General features: G+C 37.9%; 1 protein-coding gene across 1 annotated transcript in view; it reads left to right on the top strand.

The window, feature by feature from the left end:
• Nucleotides 1-20,143, top strand: part of LOC108246576 (carbohydrate sulfotransferase 15-like) — a 43,890-nt gene extending 23,747 nt beyond the window's left edge. Inside the window, exons 2-8 of the mRNA XM_017434205.3 lie at nt 462-1,033; nt 4,541-4,880; nt 10,151-10,294; nt 15,475-15,631; nt 17,190-17,346; nt 19,411-19,558; nt 19,647-20,143. Coding sequence (XP_017289694.1) covers nt 596-1,033; nt 4,541-4,880; nt 10,151-10,294; nt 15,475-15,631; nt 17,190-17,346; nt 19,411-19,558; nt 19,647-19,846 — 1,584 coding nt within the window. The 5' untranslated portion in view covers nt 462-595 and the 3' untranslated portion in view covers nt 19,847-20,143. The remainder of the gene's footprint in view (nt 1-461; nt 1,034-4,540; nt 4,881-10,150; nt 10,295-15,474; nt 15,632-17,189; nt 17,347-19,410; nt 19,559-19,646) is intronic.
• Nucleotides 20,144-23,736: the final 3,593 nt, after the last annotated feature.

The raw sequence follows: 23,736 nt of genomic DNA, 5'->3' as shown, positions 1-23,736 counted from the left end.
CCAAGGAACAGACTGTACAAAATAAACAGGGGAAACTAACAAGAAAAACCTCAAACCTTAAACCCTCAGAGTTGTGACACTTTAAAAATAAATCAAATATGTTGCAATGTAATATATCAGACCTAACATAATTTTTGAGGGATATAATTAAAATTCTTCCTATGACTGAGTCTGAATCATTTTAAGTGGTGGGTCAAACAAATTTCCCTTTAGTAAAAGTTTATTTTTAAACAAATAAATATAGTCAGATTTGGTTGAATTCACATTATGACTGAAACATTTCAGTGAAACAAAAATAAATCTTGTATGAGCAAGCTTTATATGAGCTCAAAATATTTACGTTACACAAACATAAACATAATTTTATTTAAGTCAATGAACTCATTCCTTGGTTAAGTTTTTTTAAGGGTATGTTAATAAGTGGTCTTATCTTATGTAACTTTCTGTTTCTTATTCTGCAGGTGTCAGTGGATAAGGTGGACTGTTTTCCACCAACCATCATGGATCTTAACCTCCTCTACTGGCCTACTCCTTGTTCCAAACTGTCAACTTGTTGTGTCTGAGCAGTGACGCTTTTGCTATACACACTGTGGACATGATGACACAGATGGACTACAAGTACAGCCTGCTGGGCTCCACCGTGAACGACTACCACAAGAGGCCATTGCTCCTGCAGGTGGACAATACACCTATGAATGTATTTGCAGTTCTGGAGGTGAAACGGGAGCTACCAAAGCGTTGGAACAATGTGGGCTGTAAGATCCGTCTCTATGGCTTCCTGTTTGGCCTGGCTGTCACGTTCTTCATCATGGCGTCGTACATTTTGACGGGGGACAAAAAGGGCCTCCTCCTCACCCCGTCCTCTTACCACTTCAGCAGCCTGGTGAGCCCAGGACCTTTTGCCTTCAATCTTTCCTCGTTGAAGGACTATGCACACATCAAAGTGGTGGTCAAGTCCATTACATCCAAGGTGAAGTTTGGCAGAAGTCGACAGATTCCGGATCTTAAAGCACTAGTTAGGAGTGATCCACATGTGAGTTAAAAACAAACCTTTCTTTGCATCTATATGTTCTAAATTAATGCATTCAGATACAACCCCAATGCTGAAAATGTTGGGACATTGTGTAAAAGGTATCTAAAAGCAGAATACAATAAGGTGTAAATCTCATAAACCCATGTTTTAATCATAATAGAACAAAGGAAACATATTAAATGTTAAAACAGAAATTGTAATTTTGGATGAAGCAACTGGACTTCTATTCTGTAGCTGAAGCTGTATGGTGATCTAAACCTAAAACTGCATGCTGTTGGTTTTAATAAAATTAATATTTGGATCAAGCTACATATCACTTACTTCAAAGAGGCTGAATATATTGGAGGTGAAGATGGGCAGAGGTTCACCAGTATATAAAAAACTATCTAAAAATAGTGGAACAGTTTTAAAATAATGTTCTTCAGTGAAAAATTGGGAAGACTTTTTAATATCCCATTATCTAAGGTTCATAAAATTATCAAAATATTTCAAGAATCTGGAGAAATCTCTGAGCTCAAAGGACAAGACAAGATGCCCGTGATCTTTGGGCCCTCGGGGACCCCCTGTATTAGAAAAACAAAGAGGTCCCGTTGGGTTCTGGACCTCACTGGGCTCAGGAACACTTCTACAAATTATTGTCTGTAAACACAGCTCCCTGTGCTGTCCTCAAATCCTGGTTAAAGCTCTATCATCCAAAGGAGAAAATAAATGTAAACAACAAACACAAACGCAGCTATCTTCTCTGTGCAATAGACTGAGGCAAATTGGAAAATTGTTCTATGGTCTAGTCCTAAAATATGAAAATTGAACTTCTTTTTGGAAACCACACATGCCTGCCATATAAACCCAATTATCTTATTTTATCCAACAAAACAATTACAATTTCCTAGTTTAAACATTTGATGTTTCCTGTGTTTTATTGTGAATAAAATATGGGTTTACGGGTTTGCAAATCATTGCATTCTATTTTTATTTACATTTTACACATCATCCCACCTTTTTCAGAATTTGGGTTGTAGATCTTATGAAATAATTCTTCATGAGTACCTTTGTTTTTATGCTGTTTATTCTAAATTTATTTGAATCAACAATTGTGCCCTGGCACGATCCAGATTTCATATTAAATAGACAATCAAAAATGTTTATTAAAGCCTTGATTAAAAAGAAGGTGTTGCCTACAAAAGGTCCAATACAGCCACACTGATGTAGTGTCGAATTTAATTTATAAAGCTGTAAACATGCACTTAAAACCTGATTAACGCTTCAGGTTGTGCCAGATAAATGCATAGGTCCATAATGACTTTATTTTTTTCCTTCAAGGTTTTTCAACACATTGTGGCTCTGTCTTTGTCAGTTTCACCTCAAAGCCTGATTCAATTAATTGTTAGTCTTAATTATATTTGACTGTAGCGAGGCTGTTTGTAACAAAGCACATTTCATTTTGAAGAATTTCATGAATAGGAGAGTGTGGCTGCTGGACAATCAATACTGCATTAGTGGATGGTTTCAGCATTAATTGTCCCTAATGTAGCTGTGCTCCACAGGCTGGTGAGCAAGTCTTAATAATGTGGTCTGTTGACGTGTTAGATAAAAAAAAAACCCATTTGAAATCACAGTGAAAGAACTGTTGGACAGGTGTTACCTCACATTTGCACCTAATCATGTATTAGTTTTACCCATAATGTGCACATACAATGGAGACAGAAAATGTAGGACTGGATAATAGTTACAATTTTAAAGATTTTGCACGTCTTTATTGACTGAATGAAGAATCTTGAGTAGTCTTGGCGGTGATTAGAGACAGGAATGTCATTATTTTAAAATTATACTTGTCATTTTACTGTCATTCATTATGCTTCCTTTGTAGAAGCCGGAAAATTAACACAGTTTTTGATTAACTTTTAAAATGATCTATGTATAGGAAACAAATATACCAACACAAATTAGTATATAATTGTAAAGTGAAAGGAAATTTATGAGGTTTTCAAAAACCTTTACAAATAAAAATAACTGGTATAGAAGTCCTGTTTGCAGTTTTCCACAAGCCATGCAGAGGACGCAGCTAACACGGGGAAGAAGGAGCTCTGCTCACATCAGATCAATTTAACTTTTTGGCCTAAATGCAAAATTCTGAGTGGCAGAAAACTAACACTGCACATCACTCTGAACACACCAACCCCACCATAAGACATGGTGGTGGAAGCATCATGCTGTGAGGATTCTTTTCTTCAGGAGGGACACGTAAACTGGTCAGAACTGATGGGAAGATGGCTGGAGCTAAATACAGGGAAATCCTAAAAGAAAACCTGTTGGAGGCCGTAAAGACTGAAACACACAGCCAGAGCTACAGTGGAACGGCTTAGATTGAAGCATATTCAAGTGTTAGAACGGCCCAGTCAAAGTCCAGACCTGAATCCAATTGAGAATCTGTGACACAACTTGAAATCCTTTTGTTCATACACACTTGTCATCCAGTCTGACTGAGCTTGAGCTTTTTTGCAAAGAGGAATGAGCAAAAAAATTTCAGTCTACATGTGCAAAGCCAGTGGAGACAAAACCCCAAAAACCTGCAACTGTAGTGGCAGTGAAAGGTGGTTCCACAAAGTATTGACTCTGAGGGGCTGAATAAAAATGCACACCACGCTTTTCCCATTTTTATTTGTAGAAAAAAATAAATAAAAAATGGAAAACCATGCATCATTTTTTTTCCACTGCGGAATTATGCACTACTTTACGTTGGTCTCTCACATCCAGTAAAATACTTTGAGGTTTGGTGTTGTAACGCCACACAGCTTGGAAAAGTGCAAAGCGCTTGAACACTTTTACAAGGCATTGTAACTCTGCAACCTGTAACAACAACAGAGGAAATATACCACCCACTTTCAGTTTTAGTTTTGTGTTAATACAAACGAATCATAACCATGATTAATGCAATTAAATAATTGCTAAATGTAAAAGTCTTAGTCAGAGAAATGATCCGAAATTGAGTTTCCTGCCCTCATTTCAAGTGAATTTGTGTTTTGAAGCTTAGAAACTGGAATGGTGACTAAAAGCCTCCCATAAGTTAAGAAGGGAAGTGACAGCAGAGTAGATCTGTCAGAGGTGCCACAGTAACGACTCCAGTTGATGTAGCTTCAGATACTCACTGAATACTAAGAAATGAGTTGCGTAACTTTGCTACAACGCTTCTTCTGATGTTGCCATCAATCTCACATGAAAAAGTGTGCATCCACGAGCAAAGGTTCTAAATCTGTCTCTTCAGACCTGCCCCTCTAAAAGCAGCTTCTTCTCTCATAATGTTTTTCTTCTCCAGACAAAATAGTATTCCGAAAAACTTTCAAAAGGTTTAACAAATCTTTTTTACGAGTGTGTGCAAAATGACCGGAAAGCTCCGTTCCTGCATGGAGCAGTCTTAGCATTGAAAATCTTGCAGAAGGCTTTGAAATGTGTCTGAAAATAAGGAATTGAACATCTTGACGCAGTATATTTTTCTCTCTCTCTTAACAGATGTTTTCTGTCACTCCTCGCAAATTCCTGCCTGGTGTCAAGAACCCCTGCTGGTACGAGGAATTCACCGGGAACATCACCTCGGACCCATACAGGACTAATTTGTATGGACGATACTCGAGACGCTTCCGGACAGTTTTTCAGCACTTGAGGAGCACTTTCCATGACCACTTGTTGCGTCGCAGCAGGAGACTCTACCGCATGCGGTGCCTTCCTTACTTCTACATTATTGGCCAACCAAAGTGTGGCACGACGGACCTGTACGACAGACTGAGGTTGCACCCCGACGTCAGGTTCACCACTTTCAAAGAGCCGCACTGGTGGACCCGCAAGAGGTTTGGTAAGCAAAGCATCCTGCGGCAGAGACCTCGAGCTGTGCTACAGTAATGAGTGACAGAGAGTATTAGACGTGTGAAACATGATTATCTAAAGTTCTTTTACTTTACCAGAATCAAACCTCAGGAGGTTTCAGAAGCGCAATCCTGAGTAGAGGTGTTAAAAAACGGTCACTTTCATAAGAGTAACTCAATGTATCACCTATACCTACACTCATTGGTAAAATTGAAATTCTCAGTTTATTCTCACTTTGAGAATTACTGAAGGTGGAGTGATAATATCTTTGCTTGTGTGTGTATAGATGTGTGTGTGTGTGTGTGTGCATGTGTTTATTTGTAAAGTTAGCAAAATATCTCATGAACCACTGGACACATTTCAGTGAAAATTTAATTATCGGCTATATGTCTACAACTAATTAACTTTTGAATTCAACCCAGTTCAAGATGGCCTCAACAGCCAATGGACCTACATCTGCACAAAAATGACTATAACTTTCTTTAATTTTAAAGAAATTAAGCTATAATTTGTTGTAGCAGTAGCTGACAGTCATTCACAACACATACTCTAAGCACAAACAGATCATGCAAGACCTCTTTGAGATATCACGCAGAATTGTGCATGTTATTTTCAAGGTTTGACCAAAACGGCTGCAACTTTGTCATTTCTCAACTTAAGATAATCTAAATCTAAAACTCTGGCATGAAGAAAGTCATTTGAAAGTCTTCTGAGTAAATGTAAAAAAAAACAAAAACAAAAAAAAAGAAACGTTTTTCTTCTTAATTATACACAGCCATGATTTTGACATTTATTAAATATTTCTGTTCAGTCTCCCATTGCATCTAACTAAAACATGAATATTCAAGACTCATGCAGTTCCATGAATAATAATAACCCAAGATAATTTTCTATCAGATAATTGTAAGCTCAGAGTTTTCAGCTCCAGTGTTGTATTTCCCTCTACGGAACATTTTAAACACTAATTGCCCCCCTTCCTCTGCCTTCACACCAGCCTCTAACTGCTGTAACCTTCTCATGTCTGTACATAGATCCAGACTGCAGAACTCACAGTCAACGCTGCTCTTTAATGACTAAGTCAAAACTACACGCAGCACCAACTTTACTGTTACCTGTGACAGTAAAGTTACAGGTAACTTTACTGTAACTATCACACTGCAGGCAAAAGTGTCCCAAATCCGATTTATTTTGCCCATATGTGACCCATATCTGATATTTTTATTTTTTATGACAGACTGAACCAATCCATTTTTTTAAAAAAATTTCCAACCCAGGTCACTTCATATGTGGTACTTAATCAAATACATATGTGATGCAGTCTGAATGATCATGCGGCATTTCATCCTGCTTTTATTTCTATCTTAGAAGTAAGTGGTATGTAGATTGATCCAAATATTAATTTTATTGAAACCAACATCATGCAGTTTAAGGTTTAGATCGTCATACATCTTCAGCTACAGAATAGAAGTCCAGTTGCTTCATCTTTTTTTTTTTTTAAACTTTTTAGATTTGCCATCTCTTGGATGTCTGAGGAGCTACATTAACATATGATACTAACGTTGGTGTTGGATTGTCGTGACTTAAATCAGATTTGAGCAAAATAATCGGAACTGAGCATTAAGATGTGCAATGGAAACGTAGTGCTAGATTCTTTTCTGTGGTTGGAGCCGCTTGTACACGTGAAAAATAGTTTGAAGAGCTGCGTCTTTTGAGCACACACGTGTGTGCGTGAACGTTTGCTTGCATTAATTTTGCATGCACTGTCACTCACATTTCCTCCAACGTATCTCTCAGTTGTGGTTTCTTCAGTCAGTCAGTTTCTTCAGAGTTTTGTTTTTGCTGTTTGTGCATTTTTTTTATAGCTGATCACACTTTGCACACCCTCATATACTAAACTTTCATTTGAACAGGTTCTTTATTCAATCAAACATGGTTTATTTAAACAGCAAAACATTATATTCAAGCAAAAATCTTAAAGAAACATTTTTGAATTTTTTTAGTTTGACAAGACTGTATAAGACTTAAATAATTTCAGTAATTAATAGCATTAATTGTTGTTAATTAGCCTTAATGCGTTGCTGTGTCTGTTAGCAAAATATTTCATGAACCCCAGCACAGATTTTGATGAAACTCAGAAACTAATCACTGGATGTACATCTATAACTGACTAACTTTTGGAGTCAACCTGATTTAAGATGGCTGTCATTTCTAATCCACCTTAGCAAACACAAAATTGGCTGTTAGTCAGTCAGTTTGACATATATTTAGCTAAATTCAGTATTGGTAGTAGCTGAAAGTCGTCCCAAATGTGTAAAGATGTCACACTACAGATTGTGTGATATCTCTGTTTAAAGCTTTGTCACACAAGTTGGCTGGAGGCATGCATTGCTTCAAGGAATGCTAGTTTATTTCTGTTCAGAAGTAGCAGCCTACCGCTGCCATAATTCTGTCTTGGCTTTGAAGAAGGTTGAACAGTTGGCATCATGCGATTCACTCAAACAAAGAGACAAAGCACTGGGCGTCGAGGAGTAAGACAGCAGGCATCTGCTCGTGTGACAGCCCTGTCGTCTAAAAGTATGGTTGCCATCATGGTTTTCCTGTTGCAGGAGCATCTGTGATGTTAAAAAAAACGATCACGCCGTGACAGATGGGATTTAAAGCCATGCAAGATCTGGTTGTGAGAATATACTTGTTAGGAAAACACTAAAAATTCTTTTTAATTAACTCACCTCACTTCAAGGCGTATTGTTGTTGTTCCTGTTTTCCACATATTCTTTGGTCAGTAAGACTGGAAGTAGGATAGTTCCAAACAGAGTAAGGTAAGATTTCACTGTGATTTTGCCCCAAATAAGGAAAGCCATCATGTGTCATACATGCATTTTGTTTTATTTTTATTTATAAATGAAACACTAATTAAGTCCCACTAATAATAGAAAATCTTCTGCAGCTCTTGAGGCAGGCGTCAGCAGTGTGAGTCAGTATTCGTTGGCAAATTAAACATCCATTAAGGAAACATTTCTTGTAAAAAAAATGCATAGAGAGGCAGTAAGGCTGAAGGGCACTTATCTGTCTCTGCACTGATAACTGTTTAAAATCAACTCAAGTCAAACAAGGATCAGATAATGACTCAGAACTGATTTGTTTACATAATCTAAAGAGCTCATTTTTATTTAAGAACAGGAGCTGCACTTTCACATTGGCAAGATCTCCAAGGATTATTCTCATTGCTCTGAAAATATTCCACTATTTTTAGATGCAGTTATTCACAAACTGGTGAACCTCTACCCATTTTTACTTCTGAGAGATAAATTTTCTCTGAATTTGCTCTTTTTATACCCAGTCCTCTTACTGACTTGTTTACAGTTAAACTAATAAGTTGCAAATTGCTCCTCCAGCTGCTTCTTATTTGTACCACTTACTTTTGCAGCCTTTTGCTGCTCTCACATCTCAGAGTTTTTTGAGATGTGTTGTCATCATCAAATTAAAAAGTGCCCTATTTTTTGCCAGAAAACTGTACAATTCCTTTGTTTCAACATTTGATATGTTTACTATGCTCCATTGTGAATGAAATATGAGTTTTTGACATATGCAAATGAATGGTTTAATTTACATTTTACACAACATCCCCAATTTTTTTGAAGTTGGAAATATATCATGTGTATCAAAAGATGTTTAACGGCCAAAACAATCCTTTTGAAGTTCATCCAGTTTCTGGCTTTATCCGTAATCCCTCTGAGATTCTCAAAATCTGTTCAGTTCAAATGCAGAACTTCATTCAGTTTAGTCTGACTTCATAATTTTCCACGGATGACTCATTTGCCTTAAATTTATCTGCCTCTTGCTTATATTTTCTGCAGCTTGCGGTAGTGCAGCTGTATCTCAGCGATAGGTCCCACTAAGTTAATGTCCCCCTTCATTTCTCTTGCTTTCATGTTTGCTGTCACTTCCTCTTCATCCCTTCCAGACCTGTACTTCAGGCTCCACGCTGGTAATCAGCACTTTTCTCCCAAGACTTCCTCTGAGGACACTCTGAATTCAAATAGCCTTGTTTTGTATTTATTTATTTCATTCCTCCTCGAGGCTCCGTTTGGCTGATGCATTGAAAAGGTGAATTGATGCGATCTGTGCCACATAACTTCCTCGGAGGGGCTCACTGAATCTTAAGCAAATGTGTCCATTTTATGCGGCTGAAGTCAAGACAAACGGCCTGTTTGAAAACTGCTTGACACTTAATTTATATCAAAACCAAAGGGATGGAGAGAAACGGGAAGAAAAATGCACTCAGTGCAGACAAACCAGATCCATCACACCTCATACAAGTGTGATTGTTCCAGATGAATAATGAGGCTGGCTGGCTTTTTGGCCACTTCACTAAAGTTTTCTAACCATGTCTTTTCTGCTATTTAGAGGAAGGACAGCATCAAAGCTTCATTAAATGTAGCAGATGGCTGAGTTACCTCATTATCTTACGCTGCATGGATACTCTTAACAAATGCATATAAATTATAATTATCATAATTGTTTGGTGCATCATTGCTGCACAAATAAATAACACTTTTTTGGGGGCTTTTAAAGCATTAATTTTACACAGGCTTTCAAATGAAAACGCTAAAGTTAAAAAGATTGTTTTTTTGATTAATTTGGTCCGGTTTTGAACTTAGATTTCTTCAGGTCACATTGCACTCAGGACAACAGTGAAGTACTATTTGCCACAAGTCGAAAAAGCGTAAAGAGAGTCTGGTCAGTTTTGAAGTGATACTTTGTCAAATAGTTGTCCCTAATTAGTACCTTATCGACCGTGACATCAGTCATACATCACTGAGTATTGAGAAATAATGACACAACAATATGAAAGAACTCTACATTAGCTAAAGAGTGACAAGCTAAACAAACGGTGTCATGCAAAAGTGTGGAAGTTTAATTTTAGCTAACGTGTCTGTCTCTCATACCAGTATGACATTGTTGAAAAAGAATTGTTTTATAGGCTAGAAAAACAATATGAAACAGGCCTTTGTTTCTGTTTGTACTCTGTTCTGTGACTGATGTCACGGCTAATAAGGTTCTATCTGACGACTATTTGACAGAGCATCACCTAAAAAAATGACCAGACTATCCTTTTAACAAATGCACATTCATTGGGGTATATATATTTGCATGCAAAGCAATGTTTATCACAGCAATTTTCAATCTAAAAACCTAAACAACTCTAACGATACTTGTCCATATGAATTAATCTTTGCTGTCCTGTTGCTCTGTCAGGCATCATTCGTCTCAGCGAGGGCTTCCATGATCGATACCCGATGGAAGACTACCTCGACTTGTTCGATCAGGCTGCCTACCAGATCCAGGGCAACCTCACTGCAAACACCAATGGGTCCCCCAGCCACCCAAACATCATTATAGGTAAGTGATGCAACACAAGGTTTATGGAAGATATTCAACATAAAATAATCAACTTATAATAATTTGCTTGGAATCTACTGCACTGCTTATATTTGTAGTTTGTAGATATGTTTGTATGTAATGTATGTCATTTGTTGTAGGTTAAAAGCACAAAAACAATTGACAGTAAAAAAAAGAACAGTTATCTTACTTAACCAGTTTCAACACTGACGCTATGTTTATAGATTTCTTAGTCAGTAAATTACCACTAAGGTTAGCTTGAGAAGGTTAAAAAAAGTGATGGTATGTTTCCCTGTGCCAGTAGAAGCTGTTTGGGTCACATTTTCTTTACCTGCTTTTCACGTTTTCATTATAAACCACACCAGTGACATTTCCTTTGGTCTTGGTTCACTACGCACTCTCTTGGCTTGGGTTGTTGCAGGGTTGTATCTGGGTTTTGTGCGTTGGTTGGAACCTTTTTAATTAAAGATTTTCTAGTTATTGTTAATATCATTATCAATGTAAACATTATGACTTTTATTATGATCACTGTTGTTGCTGTTAATTACTACTTTTAGCTTTATTTTCACTACTGTCGTTGCTATTAATAATAATGGTTTCCATATTTATTTTTTAATGTACTTGCCGTCCCATGTTTACCAGATTGTGTTGTATTTATAAAAATGTACCAATGGCTTGACAGGTGCCTGAAACTTTACTTGTAACTGTATATGCAGCGTTTCACGCCCTTCAAGGTAGAGGTCGACCAATATGAATTTTTCTATGGTCAGTGCCGACATTCAGAAATCAGCTCAGTTGATGACCTATACGCAACACTGATTTTTTTCCAACCTTTCTGTACATGGCCTGCTACCTTAGACCCTCCCCACCAAGAAAGGGGCTTTGCTTTTTCTGTCTCTGCTTCTGGGGGAATCTGTTTAAAACAAAAACCCTCTAGCATTTAGCATTTGTTTGTCCTTCTTGTTGTACTGAAGCCGTACCGAACTGTGACTCTAATACCACAGTACATACTGAACCATGACTCGAACGTACCGTTACACCTCTACATGCAAGAACCACCTTCCACACACACACACGCACAAACACAACTTCTTGCGTTACCTATACCATAACAAATGTCTCAAATTCAACAGTACATAAAAGAATAAAAAGAGTTAAATGCCAGTTTCAAGGGGATCATGTTTTATTCACTAATAAGTTTAAATGGACAAATGCAATCACAGCCACTGTGCAAGGATTATAATTAAAACATGATGGATTACCTAACAGTGTTGTGGTGGAGATATTACTAGTGAACTTTTTAAAACCTTTAATTTATCTATGAGAGGATTGCTGTAAATTTTTAATGTAAATCATGAAGTTAAAACTAACCTCCATTCTTGTTCCAAAGCAAGCTGACCTTTCTTTGTATCAAATAACGAATCTACCTCTTGTGATGAAGTGTAACCCAGATTCTGACATCCTGCTTTTTGTATTGCTCTATACGTCACTTTGATCTCTGCAAAATGTGACAGGAAGTTGCTTTTTTCCTACTCCGGTGAAACACTACTAGTCTATAACATGAAAAGTATCTTAAGATCGACGTGTCAGTGGAGAGCTGAGGGAGCAGGATACAAACACGTGGAACGCTGCCTGACATGTTGCTAATCAGATCTGTAGGCAACTGTAGTAGGACATACATTTCCTGTTCAGCAGAATATTTCTGTTTTGTCAAAGCATCAGTTTGCTTCACTCCCCTTGCTGGTTATTGCCCGCTGGTGAAGGTGGAGCGGTAATGTTTTTGTCCATGTCTGTGTGTTCGTTTGTCTGTAACTCATAAATCACTAAACACATTTTAATGAAACTCTCAGGAGGTAATCATCAAATGAACATATACAACTCATTAACTTTTGGAGTCAATCCAATTGAAAATGGCCTCCGCAGCAAAGCAAGTTTAGCAAACACAAAATAGCTATACCTTAGTCAGTTTTACAGATACGGGGCTAAAATTTGGTGTGGTTAGTAGCTGAGACTAAGCTCCAACTTACAACTGGAGGGCAAAATTAACATGCAAGATCTGTGTTTTTAAAACTTTGCCATTAATTATTGGAATCAATGTGGTCTGTTTGTTAGCAAAATATCTCACGAACCAATTAATGGATTTTGATGAAACTTTCAGAAAGTAATCAATGGGTGTACATCTAAATCTACTGAACCTAATTTAAAATGGCTGCCACAGCCAACTGACCGTGGAAAACAATTTTAAACTATTAAGCTAAAATTTGGTGTGGTAGTAGGTGAGAACTGTCCCCAACACATACGTGTAAACACAACACATTGTGTAACATCCTTGCCTAAAATTAAGACTCTGACATGAAATACGGCAGGTGATATGCATTTCTTGAATGCAAGCTCTTTAATTCATGATCGTTACTCAGGTCATGTTGCAGCTTCAGGATATGTGTGTGAAAGTGACCTGGCAGCGTTCTGTATCCTGATCAAGCTGCAGCCGGTAGCATTTCTGGTTGAATTCGACTTGACAGGTGCCTGAAACTTCACTTGTAACCTTGTGTGCAGTGTTACAGAGCGGCCACTCTCACTACAGCGAGGGAGGGAGGCTAAATGCTTCTCTTTAGTGCTGGTGACTCAGCCCTAAAGAGAGGCTCTAACACCTTAATAATACTGGACTTTCTTCTGCCTCACTTAGCCACTTCACTGAAGTGCTGTATAAAGAAATCATTGTGTTTTTGTGTGTCAGGCTTAGCAATAATATCCACAGCGGGGTGGAGGGGTCTTACAAACCTCCTTCCTCTATCCGCATATCCTGTTTCCAGCCTTGCTGTGTCTACTTGTTTCTGTCCTTTCCCATCGCCCAAACACTGTCTCAAAGAAGCTGCTTAGCTGCAAAGAAAAACCGAGAAACAATCGTCTTTTCATGCTGGACTCAGTGCATTGAGCGCAACTTAGCGTGCCGCACTGTTTTGTTTTCCTCTTTAAATAAGTAATCATTGTAACAGAGGTGGAGTGTGTGCCAAAAGCCCACTCAGTATTCATACCATGCCCTGGGAGAACCCAGCGAGGTGCAGGCCTGTGGCCAGGATCTTCACTCCATGATTCTCTTCAACTGTCTGCCAAGTCTCTGCCACTGCGGAGCAGCAGAGGGACACGGCGGTCTGGCTCCTTCGTTTGTTTGTCCTGCTCCAGCCTCCTCCCGTGGAGCAAAACAAGCCCCTTTAATGGACATGGAGACCCTTAAATAGACTTGATCACAGTGTGGATCATTTCAGGCGTCAGCAGCGATCCTGTTTCGCATTCACTGTTGTCATCACAGAAAATAGGAAGGGAGGAAGATAAGGCTCATCCAAATACATCACAGCTTCACTTCACAGATAAGCGAATAATGAAGGCACAGACAGCCTAATGAATCCTGAATATCATAGCTAAGCACAGCCTGAGAAAGTTTCTGGGCTCAAATTGTTTGAAAAACATCTTCTGAGTAGATGTGTAATACAGTGTTTTTTCTTCACAATCGAAGAAACAATTACTGTTGTCTTATTGTTTGTGTTTTTGCTGTGAATTTGTCATTATATAGACCTGTTTCAGGAGTAGCAAGAATCTGCTCTCGCTGTTAGCTGCTGCCTCAGTTTAGATGCATGTATGAGGAGGCTGAAACAAACTTCTCCTACTAGATGATTTAATATTGATTATTTTCAAAAAGAGTGGGCGCTTCAGGCATTTGTCAAAATCTTAAAGAAATGAAACATATTCTGTTATCACTTCCAGTGTGTGTTGGTGACTCTGAGCTATCATACCAAATTGTAGCTCAATATTTGTAAGATGGACGGAGTTATCACCATGTTTATGCTAAGGTTGATTAGCTGTGATGGTCATCCTAAATACAGGTGACTCCAAAATTTAATCTGATGTAAATGTGGATCCAGTGATTACTGTCTGAGAATTGTATCTATATCTGTCCAGTTGTTCATGAGCTATTTTGCTAACAGGCAGAGTTGACTCTCAGGTAATTCTAAAGTCTTAAAGCATTAGTGCTCAGAAAATGAGTTGAAGATGACTCACAGCTCTTACAACACCAAATATCAGCTTAATTTTTTTTTAAATGAATTTTTGAAGCATTTTTGTGCTTGTTAAGGTTTATTAATTGTGGCAGCCATCTTGAATCAGGTCAACTTCAAAGGTTAATCAGATTTCCATTATTAAGTTTGCTAGTTTTGATCAAATCTGTCAATGGTGATAAATACGTGATCTTATCTGACATATGTTCAAAATTAAAGGTGATGCTCCACAGTGTAAAACCTGAGTTTCAGAAAAAGAAACACTCAGACTTTTAAAGTTTGTTGTTATGAATCCGCTGTGAGTGATTTGACTTCAAGTGGTCAGCTATGACACCTCTGTTCACACTTGGTGGTAAATTGTTGAGGAGGAAATTTACTGTAGTATTATCAGTAACCCTTAGTGAAATGATCACAAGTCTATGGATGCCTTTCAGTTGGTTTATTTAGCTGTACAATATAGGTGAGCTGAAAACCTACAGCTTGGCTCAGGATGGATTGGGTTCGGATTACTAAACGTATGACGGTTCAAAGGGGTCTGGATCACCTCCAAAGGTGGTCTGAATGAAAACATTTTCAGTACACATTGAGGCAGTTCACACACAGATCTGAACAACCTTTTAAGGTTCAGATTTTAAGATATATGGTCAGGTGTACATGTTAGACAATACAAAGTTTTGGTCGGAAAAATGTATGCAAATGGCCTAAATGTTTTACTATACATGACTAACGGCTCTCATTGGTTCACATGGATGCCAGCCTACACAAAAACCTGTTCAGAACTCGCAACGAGAAGTTAAACAAGATGGAAACTCCTGTCACTTTAGTCATAGTTCCCTCTGTGGTCCATATGCCAAGCCCGAAAACCTTTGAAATTGTGAAGTGGGTTGAGTTTTTATGATAAACACAGCCAGATGCAGTCCAGGCTCTCCAAGGGTGGGCAAAAAAAACCACAACAACTTTGGAATTTTCTTGGTAAAAATCTACAAAAACATAAATTTGAGTCATGGATACACTACACCACGAGCAGCAAAAATGTGTCTGCACATGTATTTTGTTTTGTTTTTGTTTGCAACAACTCCTGTGTGTATATATCATGTTCTTTTGAGCAGCTGTGGATGTGCTTTGCAGGAGAAGCCAGTGCCTCCACCATGTGGGACAACAACGCTTGGGTGTATTTTTATGACAACACCACAGAGGGAGAGCCTCCTTTCCTTATCCAGGACTTCATCCATGCCCTGCAGCCTGACGCCCGCTTCATTGTCATGCTCAGGGACCCGGTGGAAAGGTGGGAGAACTTTCCACCTCACTGTAGACCTGCTCTACAGATGATATTGTTCTGGGAAAATAGCCTTATTATTGCTATTTACACTGCTGACACAGACAGATACTTTTTTCAGGTTTATAGGAAACAAAAGCTGTGTTGTCATGAAGGCTGGGTTGGCTTTTTACTGAAACTGGTTGTCACACAAGTTTCCTTATGTTTTTATTAGACATGCAAGGACAGTAACGATTAATCCCTGTGATGTTTCCATGTTAAACAAATCATTCAGATTTTTGAAAAGGGGTTTTGTGAAAGGTGAAGAACATCAAATATCTTACCTGTTGTAGATAGCACTTTGAATGAGTTGAGTTAGAAGAAATTAAGTTTATTGACTTAATAGTTTTTCTATGGAATCATTGGAGTTTTTCTATGCGACTGCTCATCAGTTCTGTCAGAATCAAACCTTGTTTCTGCAAACTGAGGTCGTTCAAAGACCTACATCTATAAAACGGCATCATTTACTCAAGTCAGCCGTTATGAAAGGCTGAGCAAAATATATTCCAGTTCTCTGACTCTTGCAAGCTCGGCAAGCATTCATGTAGACACATAATGGGGGGAAAAAAACAAACAAAATAACTATATCAAACACAATTACAGTGGGAGGGTTGGGGGCTCTGAAAAAACAAAATCTAGTCTAGGCTTCATCTCTTCAACTAGCAGCCTCCTTATGCACCGAATCCATCCCTGCACAGATGCTGCATCCATATAGTACTTACACTTCATTGGTGGGTTTTCAGTTAAGCACACAAGTGTTTACACACCTGGTAGTTTAACCAATAGGTGTGGTCATTTAAAAGCCAATGCTTTGAAATGACAAGGAAGAGACATTATGATATGTTTCTGTCTAAATTAGATAATTGTGTTTCGTGTTTTACAAACTACTGTATTTCGTGTTTGTAAAAAAGTGTGAGGCTGACATTGTGATTCCAGTTGTACAGATCAGGGCGGGTGTTTTTCCACTTGAGTATAAAGATTTGCTAAATGTGGAGAGATTTTTATTTTCGTGTGCGAGCAATCATAAACCGCCGAAACAGTTTAAAGCCGCTCAACAGAACTTAGTTTCAAAAGAGCTGAACTATCCTTGTGAGTTTTTTTTTTTCTTCGAAGGACATCAGAGCAGGCTTTCTGTACAGTAATTATCTTTGTTGATGGCTGCCTGTGCTACCTTTCCCAAAAACAATTGTGGGGGAAATGAATTGCATGGTCGATTAAACTAACCACGCCAGTTTCATTATGTGAGACTTGTTTACAACCTGTGCCTTTCCTTAATACAAACACTGTGCCACATGTTAAGTTTTATTGGAGATGCTACATGACTCACTCTACCGATCCTTTTTTGTGCTGGCTTTTTGGTTTTTGACAGCTTTACATCCTTTGTTTATTGATTTATTTTTTGTACTGGAGTAGCTTCATAGTCAGCTGTCTTTAGTAGATACATTTTGTAGTGCTGCAAGTATATAAAGCCTGAGAAAATAACAAGTTGGTCATTTATTTCTCATTCGTTTACTTTGTTGTCTTGCAGGCTTTACTCTGATTACCTTTACTTCGGTATTGCCAATAAATCTGCGGAGGATTTCCACGAGAAGGTGTCCGAGTCGCTGCAGCTTTTCGAGGGGTGCCTTACGGAGTACACAATGCGCTCCTGTGTGTACAACACTACCGTCAACAACGCCATGCCAGTGAGTGGTCCCTCCCTCCTGCTTTTGTCTGGCAGCTCCGCTTTAGAGCCGCATTTAGCCACCAGTTTATTAGCTGGTGGGAAGAGAGAAAAAGAAAAAGGGCTTGGAAAAACAGCAGATGGAGTTAAATCCACGCTTCATTAGCGCATGCTAAAGCTTGAAAAAACTGAGTTTGAAGAAAAGAATTTGAAACACTGCTATGCAATTCAATGTTTTAAGCCCGTTTTTGTGTGCAACAAAAACTAGTTTAGCAAAACGATGAACTTCCTTCTGGCTCAAAGAACAAGTCTGGGTGTTAGGCTTCAGGCCAGCTTTTCCCACACTACCCTGAGGCAGACTGGACAGTCCTCTTTTGGCTCGGAGCGTAGACTGCCTGGTATTCAGAGGTCCGTCTCCCAAACTGCCTCTGACAGGCTCCACGTCCCTGTGGGTCAGCGATTACTCCCTGCAGCTGGCCTAAATGTCCATCCTCTAATATCAGAGTTATTAGATCATGTTGAAAAGGATTACAGCTGTGCTTACATTCCTTTGTCTCTGTTATACAAATTATAAAGCTCAGATTTGAGGCCGCAGATAAAACAATTACAAACACCGGCTAGAGAAAACAATTGACCTAATCTGTAAAAACAAGTATTTTTAATTATAAAGTGAAGAAAGATGTGGATGGAACAGTGGTTAGAGTTCCTGGTTTGTGTTATAAATAGTCAGCATTTAAAATGTGTTTTTTAGTTTTGCTAAAAAAGGCCAAAAATAATAAGTAATTTTGGGCTCCACAGCAATTTTGTAAAAGTTTTCACTGTCCATTTCAACAACAAGGAGTCTACCTCCAGTTACACTGATTAAACATAATAAATGTATAAAATAACAGAAAATGCCAATAAAACTCAGAGAGAATTTTAGCTGGTTTGTTAAAATCTTTTCACAAACAATTTGCTAAACATGCAGTCCTTCATTTCTTTACATTTTGTATCCTATTAGTAAAGCATTCCTAATAATCTTAGAATTAGTATTTTTCTATGCTTTATTAAGGTTTTTTAAAGAATTCAATTAAATAATGGCTGCTTTTTCACCCATTTTTGTCCACTGCTGTCCCTGAAGTTTACAGAAGGGGGCACTGTGTGCCATAAGAAGGTCACAGAAAACTTGTCTAGTGCACAAGAGGTGAAAAGATAGACAGATATTGAGCTACAATTTGATATGGTAGTAGCTGAGAGGTATCTCTTTCTCATGCACTAAGCGCTGACTATGCAGGATCTTTCTTTAAAACTTTGGCATGCAATGCGGCAAGCAATATGAATTCCTTCAAGAAATGCGACTCTAATGCTTGTTAAAGATCCTTTTCTTTAGCATTATTTTTGTAGTTTGTCTTTGTGACTTAAAAAAGGGGTCTTTTTAAGTTACGTATGACAATTAGACACAACTCTGGTCCACCAAGTGAGTTAGCCTTGTTATTGCCTCAGTGATTCAAACACCTGCATTAGAAAACCTGACAACAAAAAGCCTGTATCTCTGGAAGCTGTCGGGTAAGAAACGACGGGACTGTAATGAGCAAAAAGTAGCCAATGTCTACAGGGAAAAACTTGAAATATTCCTGGAAAGCCCAGAGAACAGTTGCTGAATATCATTTATAGCAATTACAAGAATGTCTGGCTCTTTGAAAGCAAAATATAAAGATATTTTTTACTGCTTATTAGGAGAAGAGCATTCGATTTTACATTCATCAGATTTGTTTTCACTTTTGCATTTAAATTATAACTTCCACGTCAGAAAACTTTACATAATGTGAAAGCATCTCTGGTTGACTTGAAAGTAGTGAACAGCCATTAATATATATTTTTTTCATGTCCTTCTGCCATTTTACACATATAAACCATGGCATAGTGCCTGCACATGTGAACATGTGACCCTCTGTATTGAATTCATGGGGTAGATGAAAAAAAGCTGGTAAAAATGCCTCCTTTTGTTCTTGTTAAAGAAGACCACCATGTTCTTCTGCATATAATAAAGCTTTTTTGGACAAAACTTGATCATCCATTTTTTTTTTCTTCTTTTGTACCCCAACAGGTGAGATTGCAAGTGGGCCTTTATATTGTATATTTAATGGACTGGCTGACCGTTTTCAGCAGGGAACAGATTCTGGTCCTGAGGTTGGAAGATCATGCTAATAACAGGAAATACACAATGCACAAAGTCTTTGACTTTCTCAGTCTTGGTAAGTAAGATAAGACTTAGATCAGTGTAACACAAAACAACTTTTCTTCAGAAAGCAGGCAAATTACAAAGATGTTTGTTTCTTACAGGACCACTGGCAAAAGAAATAGAGTCAGAAATCACAAGAAGTCCAGCATCCAACACCAGAAGACCAGCAGATAAAAACCTGGGGCCCATGCTGCCGATCACTAAGGAGATCCTGCGGGACTTTTACACGCCGTTCAACCAGAAACTGGCTAAAATGCTGCGGAATGACTCCTTCCTTTGGGAGAATGACTCAAGACCCTGAATGGCCAGACTTCATCTTCATCTTTCTCAAGTGCCCATGAAAATCAACTTATTTTTTCAGTGTAAATTATTTTTAAGTTATAAATGCAGAGATGAATCAGATACAACAAACGTAAAAAGCACAAAGCGAGTGTGATGGTTTTGCATGTGTGTGTGTGTGTGTGTGTGTGTGTGTGTGTGTGTGTGTGTGTAAGAGAAGAGGAGTGTGTGAATACAAGTGATGCTGGCAGGTTTTCATTGGTGGTTTCTTGTGTCCAGAAAAAAACAAGAATAAATTGTGAATTTTAAGATAACAAAACGGATTCTGAGGTTGTCTTTTTTTAAATTGGGTTTAATTCATAAACAATTGCTGAAAGCACAGATTTGAAAACAGGTTATGTGATAGTCTTTTTTTTTTTTAGCTCAAATGTATTAAAGATTTTTTTCATTACTTATAACTCCTGGTCTGATACAAGAGCTGAAATCAATGTCACCATAGATAAATGAGACAACATCGCCCTCTGCTGTAAAATTCATGTCACTGCAACATAAGAAGAATTTCCCACTGTTAGGAGGCGTTTACAACTGAATAAAAGTTGTTTTAATGACAAACTTCAGACAAGTTAGACAAAAGTTTAAGCAACATAAATATAATCAAGTATTTTTAAAATTGTGGTCGAGTAAGTTTGCAAAGAGTTAACTATAAAAGTATTCTGATTAAACACTTAATCAGTTTTGAGACACAGCTAAGCATGAATAATGAGTGATCAGAAATCAGAAGTGTTTGTTTGTTACCAAAATAGCTCCTGAACCACTGAACAAATCTTAATGAAACCTGCGGAAAGTAATCATTGGGTCTACATCTACAAATTACTTTTTTTTTTTCTGGAGTCAACCCTATTCAAGATGGCTGCCACAATCAACTAACTTTAAACATGCAAAAATGACTATACCACTGTAAATTGACCTAAAAGTCTGATTTACAGTCAACTCTGTCTGTTAGCAAAAAATCTCAAGAACTGCTGGATGGATTTTAATTAAATTTGTTAACTTTTGGATAGCCGCCTCAGCCAGCTCACCTTAGACAACACAAATGCCTGTAATTCAGTCAATTTTACAGATTTTGGGCTAAAATTAGTTGTAGTAGTAGCTGAGAGTCATTTACAACACTTACTCTGAGCATGACATTGCATGAGATTGTGCATATTTCAAGGTTTGATCAAAACTGCTATAACTCCATCATTTCTCAACATAAAATAATCTTAGTCTAAAGTCTAGGAGGCGATATGCACTCCTAGGAATGCTAACTATTAACTGCGAGGAAATAGGACACTTTGACATACTGAAGTACTGTTTGTGCTCGTTGAAGTCTAAGCATGTCTATTTTTAACACAAGAGGGCAGACAGGACCTACGAAAAATGTCAATAAAGTTTGCCTCATTTTTAAAGAGCAGAAACTAAAAAGAACCACATCTGTGCAACTGGAAATTTTCACCAGTTACCAGAAAACTTACAATCAGGCTCACTTTACTGAATGTAATAAAGTTAATTTAGTTGATGTAACAAAAGGATTGTACCTCTTTATTTGTCTAGTTGCAACAGTTTTTCCTTCTGACTCAAGGCAACCTGACGGGAAAATCAACATATCTGTTGCATATTTTTGTTTGGAGCTGGACGCTTCAGCCGTCTGGTTTGAGACGTCACACCTCAATGAAAGCCTTCAGCCAAGCTCATTTTTCTTGGAACTCACAAAAGTTATCAAAGCTTCCTTTGACCTGGTCTGTGTTGTATCAGAACCCAGTTACTGACAGCCAACTGGACAGCTGCTGCCTTAAACAAAACCCTAAAGGCTTCTTCACTATTGTTTTTATTTTACTTCTGTGCCGACTTTTGGCATTTGCTTGATGAAAAGGCAGCTTGCTGTCATGGAAAATGTTTTTGGCAGTTCTCTCAATCAAACAGCTCACATGGAACTGATTTATAATGGCAACACAGACTTGATGATTGGCAAAGAGATTCTTACTTCTGTGATTTTAACATTGAAAATTTAGATTAAATCCAACACAGGATAGCAGGAGTGAGGATAATAAACCTCACGAACAAAAGGAAAGTGCAGTGAAGGTAAATAAAATCTATTCTGCTTGACATCTGATAAAAATTAACACTTAAAAGTGAGCCTGAAATAAGGAATTACTGAAGTAATTGGAGGAGCAGCACTGTTTACCTAAGAGGTCAAGGAGCAAAGAAGTGACCTTCTGACTAATGAAAGTTCACCATACTGTCTGTAAAATGTCTCATAGCATTAACTTTGGAAATAAAGTTCAAAAGAGTTACATAAATCAAAATAGCCACTCAAAAAGTTCAGCAGATTATACATATTCTGCAACATGTAGGTTTATTTTTCTTTTGCAGAGGGTTTTTTTGTGTTTCTCAATGATCAAAAGTCATATGGGAGACTTTTAGAAAAATTTACCCAAAATACTGTTTTTATTTTCAGCATAAAAAGGAAAGGCTTTAAGTTTTATTATCCATTAATCATTATTATGTCAATAAAGTCAAAGTTGGAAAAGAAGAAAACTTTATTGCTGTTCATTTTTTTGTAATCCGATTATGTGGTTAGGCTAATCCACATGTTGCCATGTGTGCTTTTTATTTTTACAACACACACAACACCAAACTACCCAGTGGCAGGTTTGTTCACTTTAAACCGGCTGAATGCTTGAATTTACAATGCCAGGACTGATTCTCTGTTTAAGAATGACAACAAATTTATTATTGCATGCATTTCCCTCATTTCAGTATGAACATAAATGTTGTCTTTTCGATCAGTTTACACCCAATGACTTAAACTAAAGGTCCTGAGTATAAGAACCACAGGTGGGTCAGAACTGTAGGAAAGTTGTCAAAGACTAAAGCAGTATTTGGCCTTTTAAGGACATTTCTTGCCAAAAAGGGAAGGTCAAAATCAAAGTCTTATCCTTTGAGAGGAGTTGCTTCCATCATCCAATTGATGTAATCTGACAGATATAATCTAGATGCTGGCAGGAGGAGGATTGAGTCCCTGAACCTGTAACATGTGACCGTTTCAGGTCACATTTAGGAGATTTGTAACAGGTTGTTGGAAGGGGTTGGGGTTTCTCATGGTCCATTTCTCCTCAGTCATTTTGGAAAGGCACCGAAGCACGGCTTTAAAGGTGAAGACTCACTCTTCTATCTTTTTACCACCACTTTTCTTAACTTCTGCCCTCAGCCTCATCACAGTTAAATCCTCTGTTAAATTAAACCTAAACCGTTTACAGCAAAGACCTCTGAACTCTTTCCAACCAGGGTCAAGAAGTCTGTCAAGGAAAAGCAACAAAGTGAAAATTCCTCCCTGCTCATAAGTCAAAAGAAAAAGTTCTTATTTGAATCATAGCTTCATCTCACTTGGCTAATAGCACATTTCTTGAAATAACAAGAAAGGTACAATCTGGATAAACAAGCTCATGAAACAAACATTTGTAATCCATCTAGCTGACTTAATGCTCTGATAGGCTGCCAGTTGTATTTCAGGAGGCTGTGGGACTCTCAGTCATGTCCACTGATGATGAAGCAAAAACAAAAAAGAAACCAAAAAGAACAATAGCTGCAGAAATCTGTTTTTATAAATTTAAAGGGGAATTATCTCAAGTATGCCGGATTTCTCTGTAAAAACCAGTGATATAGCAGTAATTTTATTACAGGCCGAGAATATCATCCTGGTCTTTTTCCAAGCGTTCGTTGGAGAGGCTCAGCTCTAAACATCTGTTTGTGATATACAGCGCTATGCAGTTTTATCTATTTTGAACACGTGCTGCAGAAATAGAAATGGTTCCTGGTGAAGCTTGAGATTCCTGCCCCATGTCTCTCTTCCCACAGTCTGCACAGCTAACT

Source organism: Kryptolebias marmoratus, linkage group LG17 (genome assembly GCF_001649575.2).
Source record: "Kryptolebias marmoratus isolate JLee-2015 linkage group LG17, ASM164957v2, whole genome shotgun sequence".
Lineage (NCBI taxonomy): Eukaryota > Metazoa > Chordata > Actinopteri > Cyprinodontiformes > Rivulidae > Kryptolebias > Kryptolebias marmoratus.
Note: the sequence above shows the minus strand (reverse complement) of the source record. Positions and strands in the feature narration are given on the sequence as shown.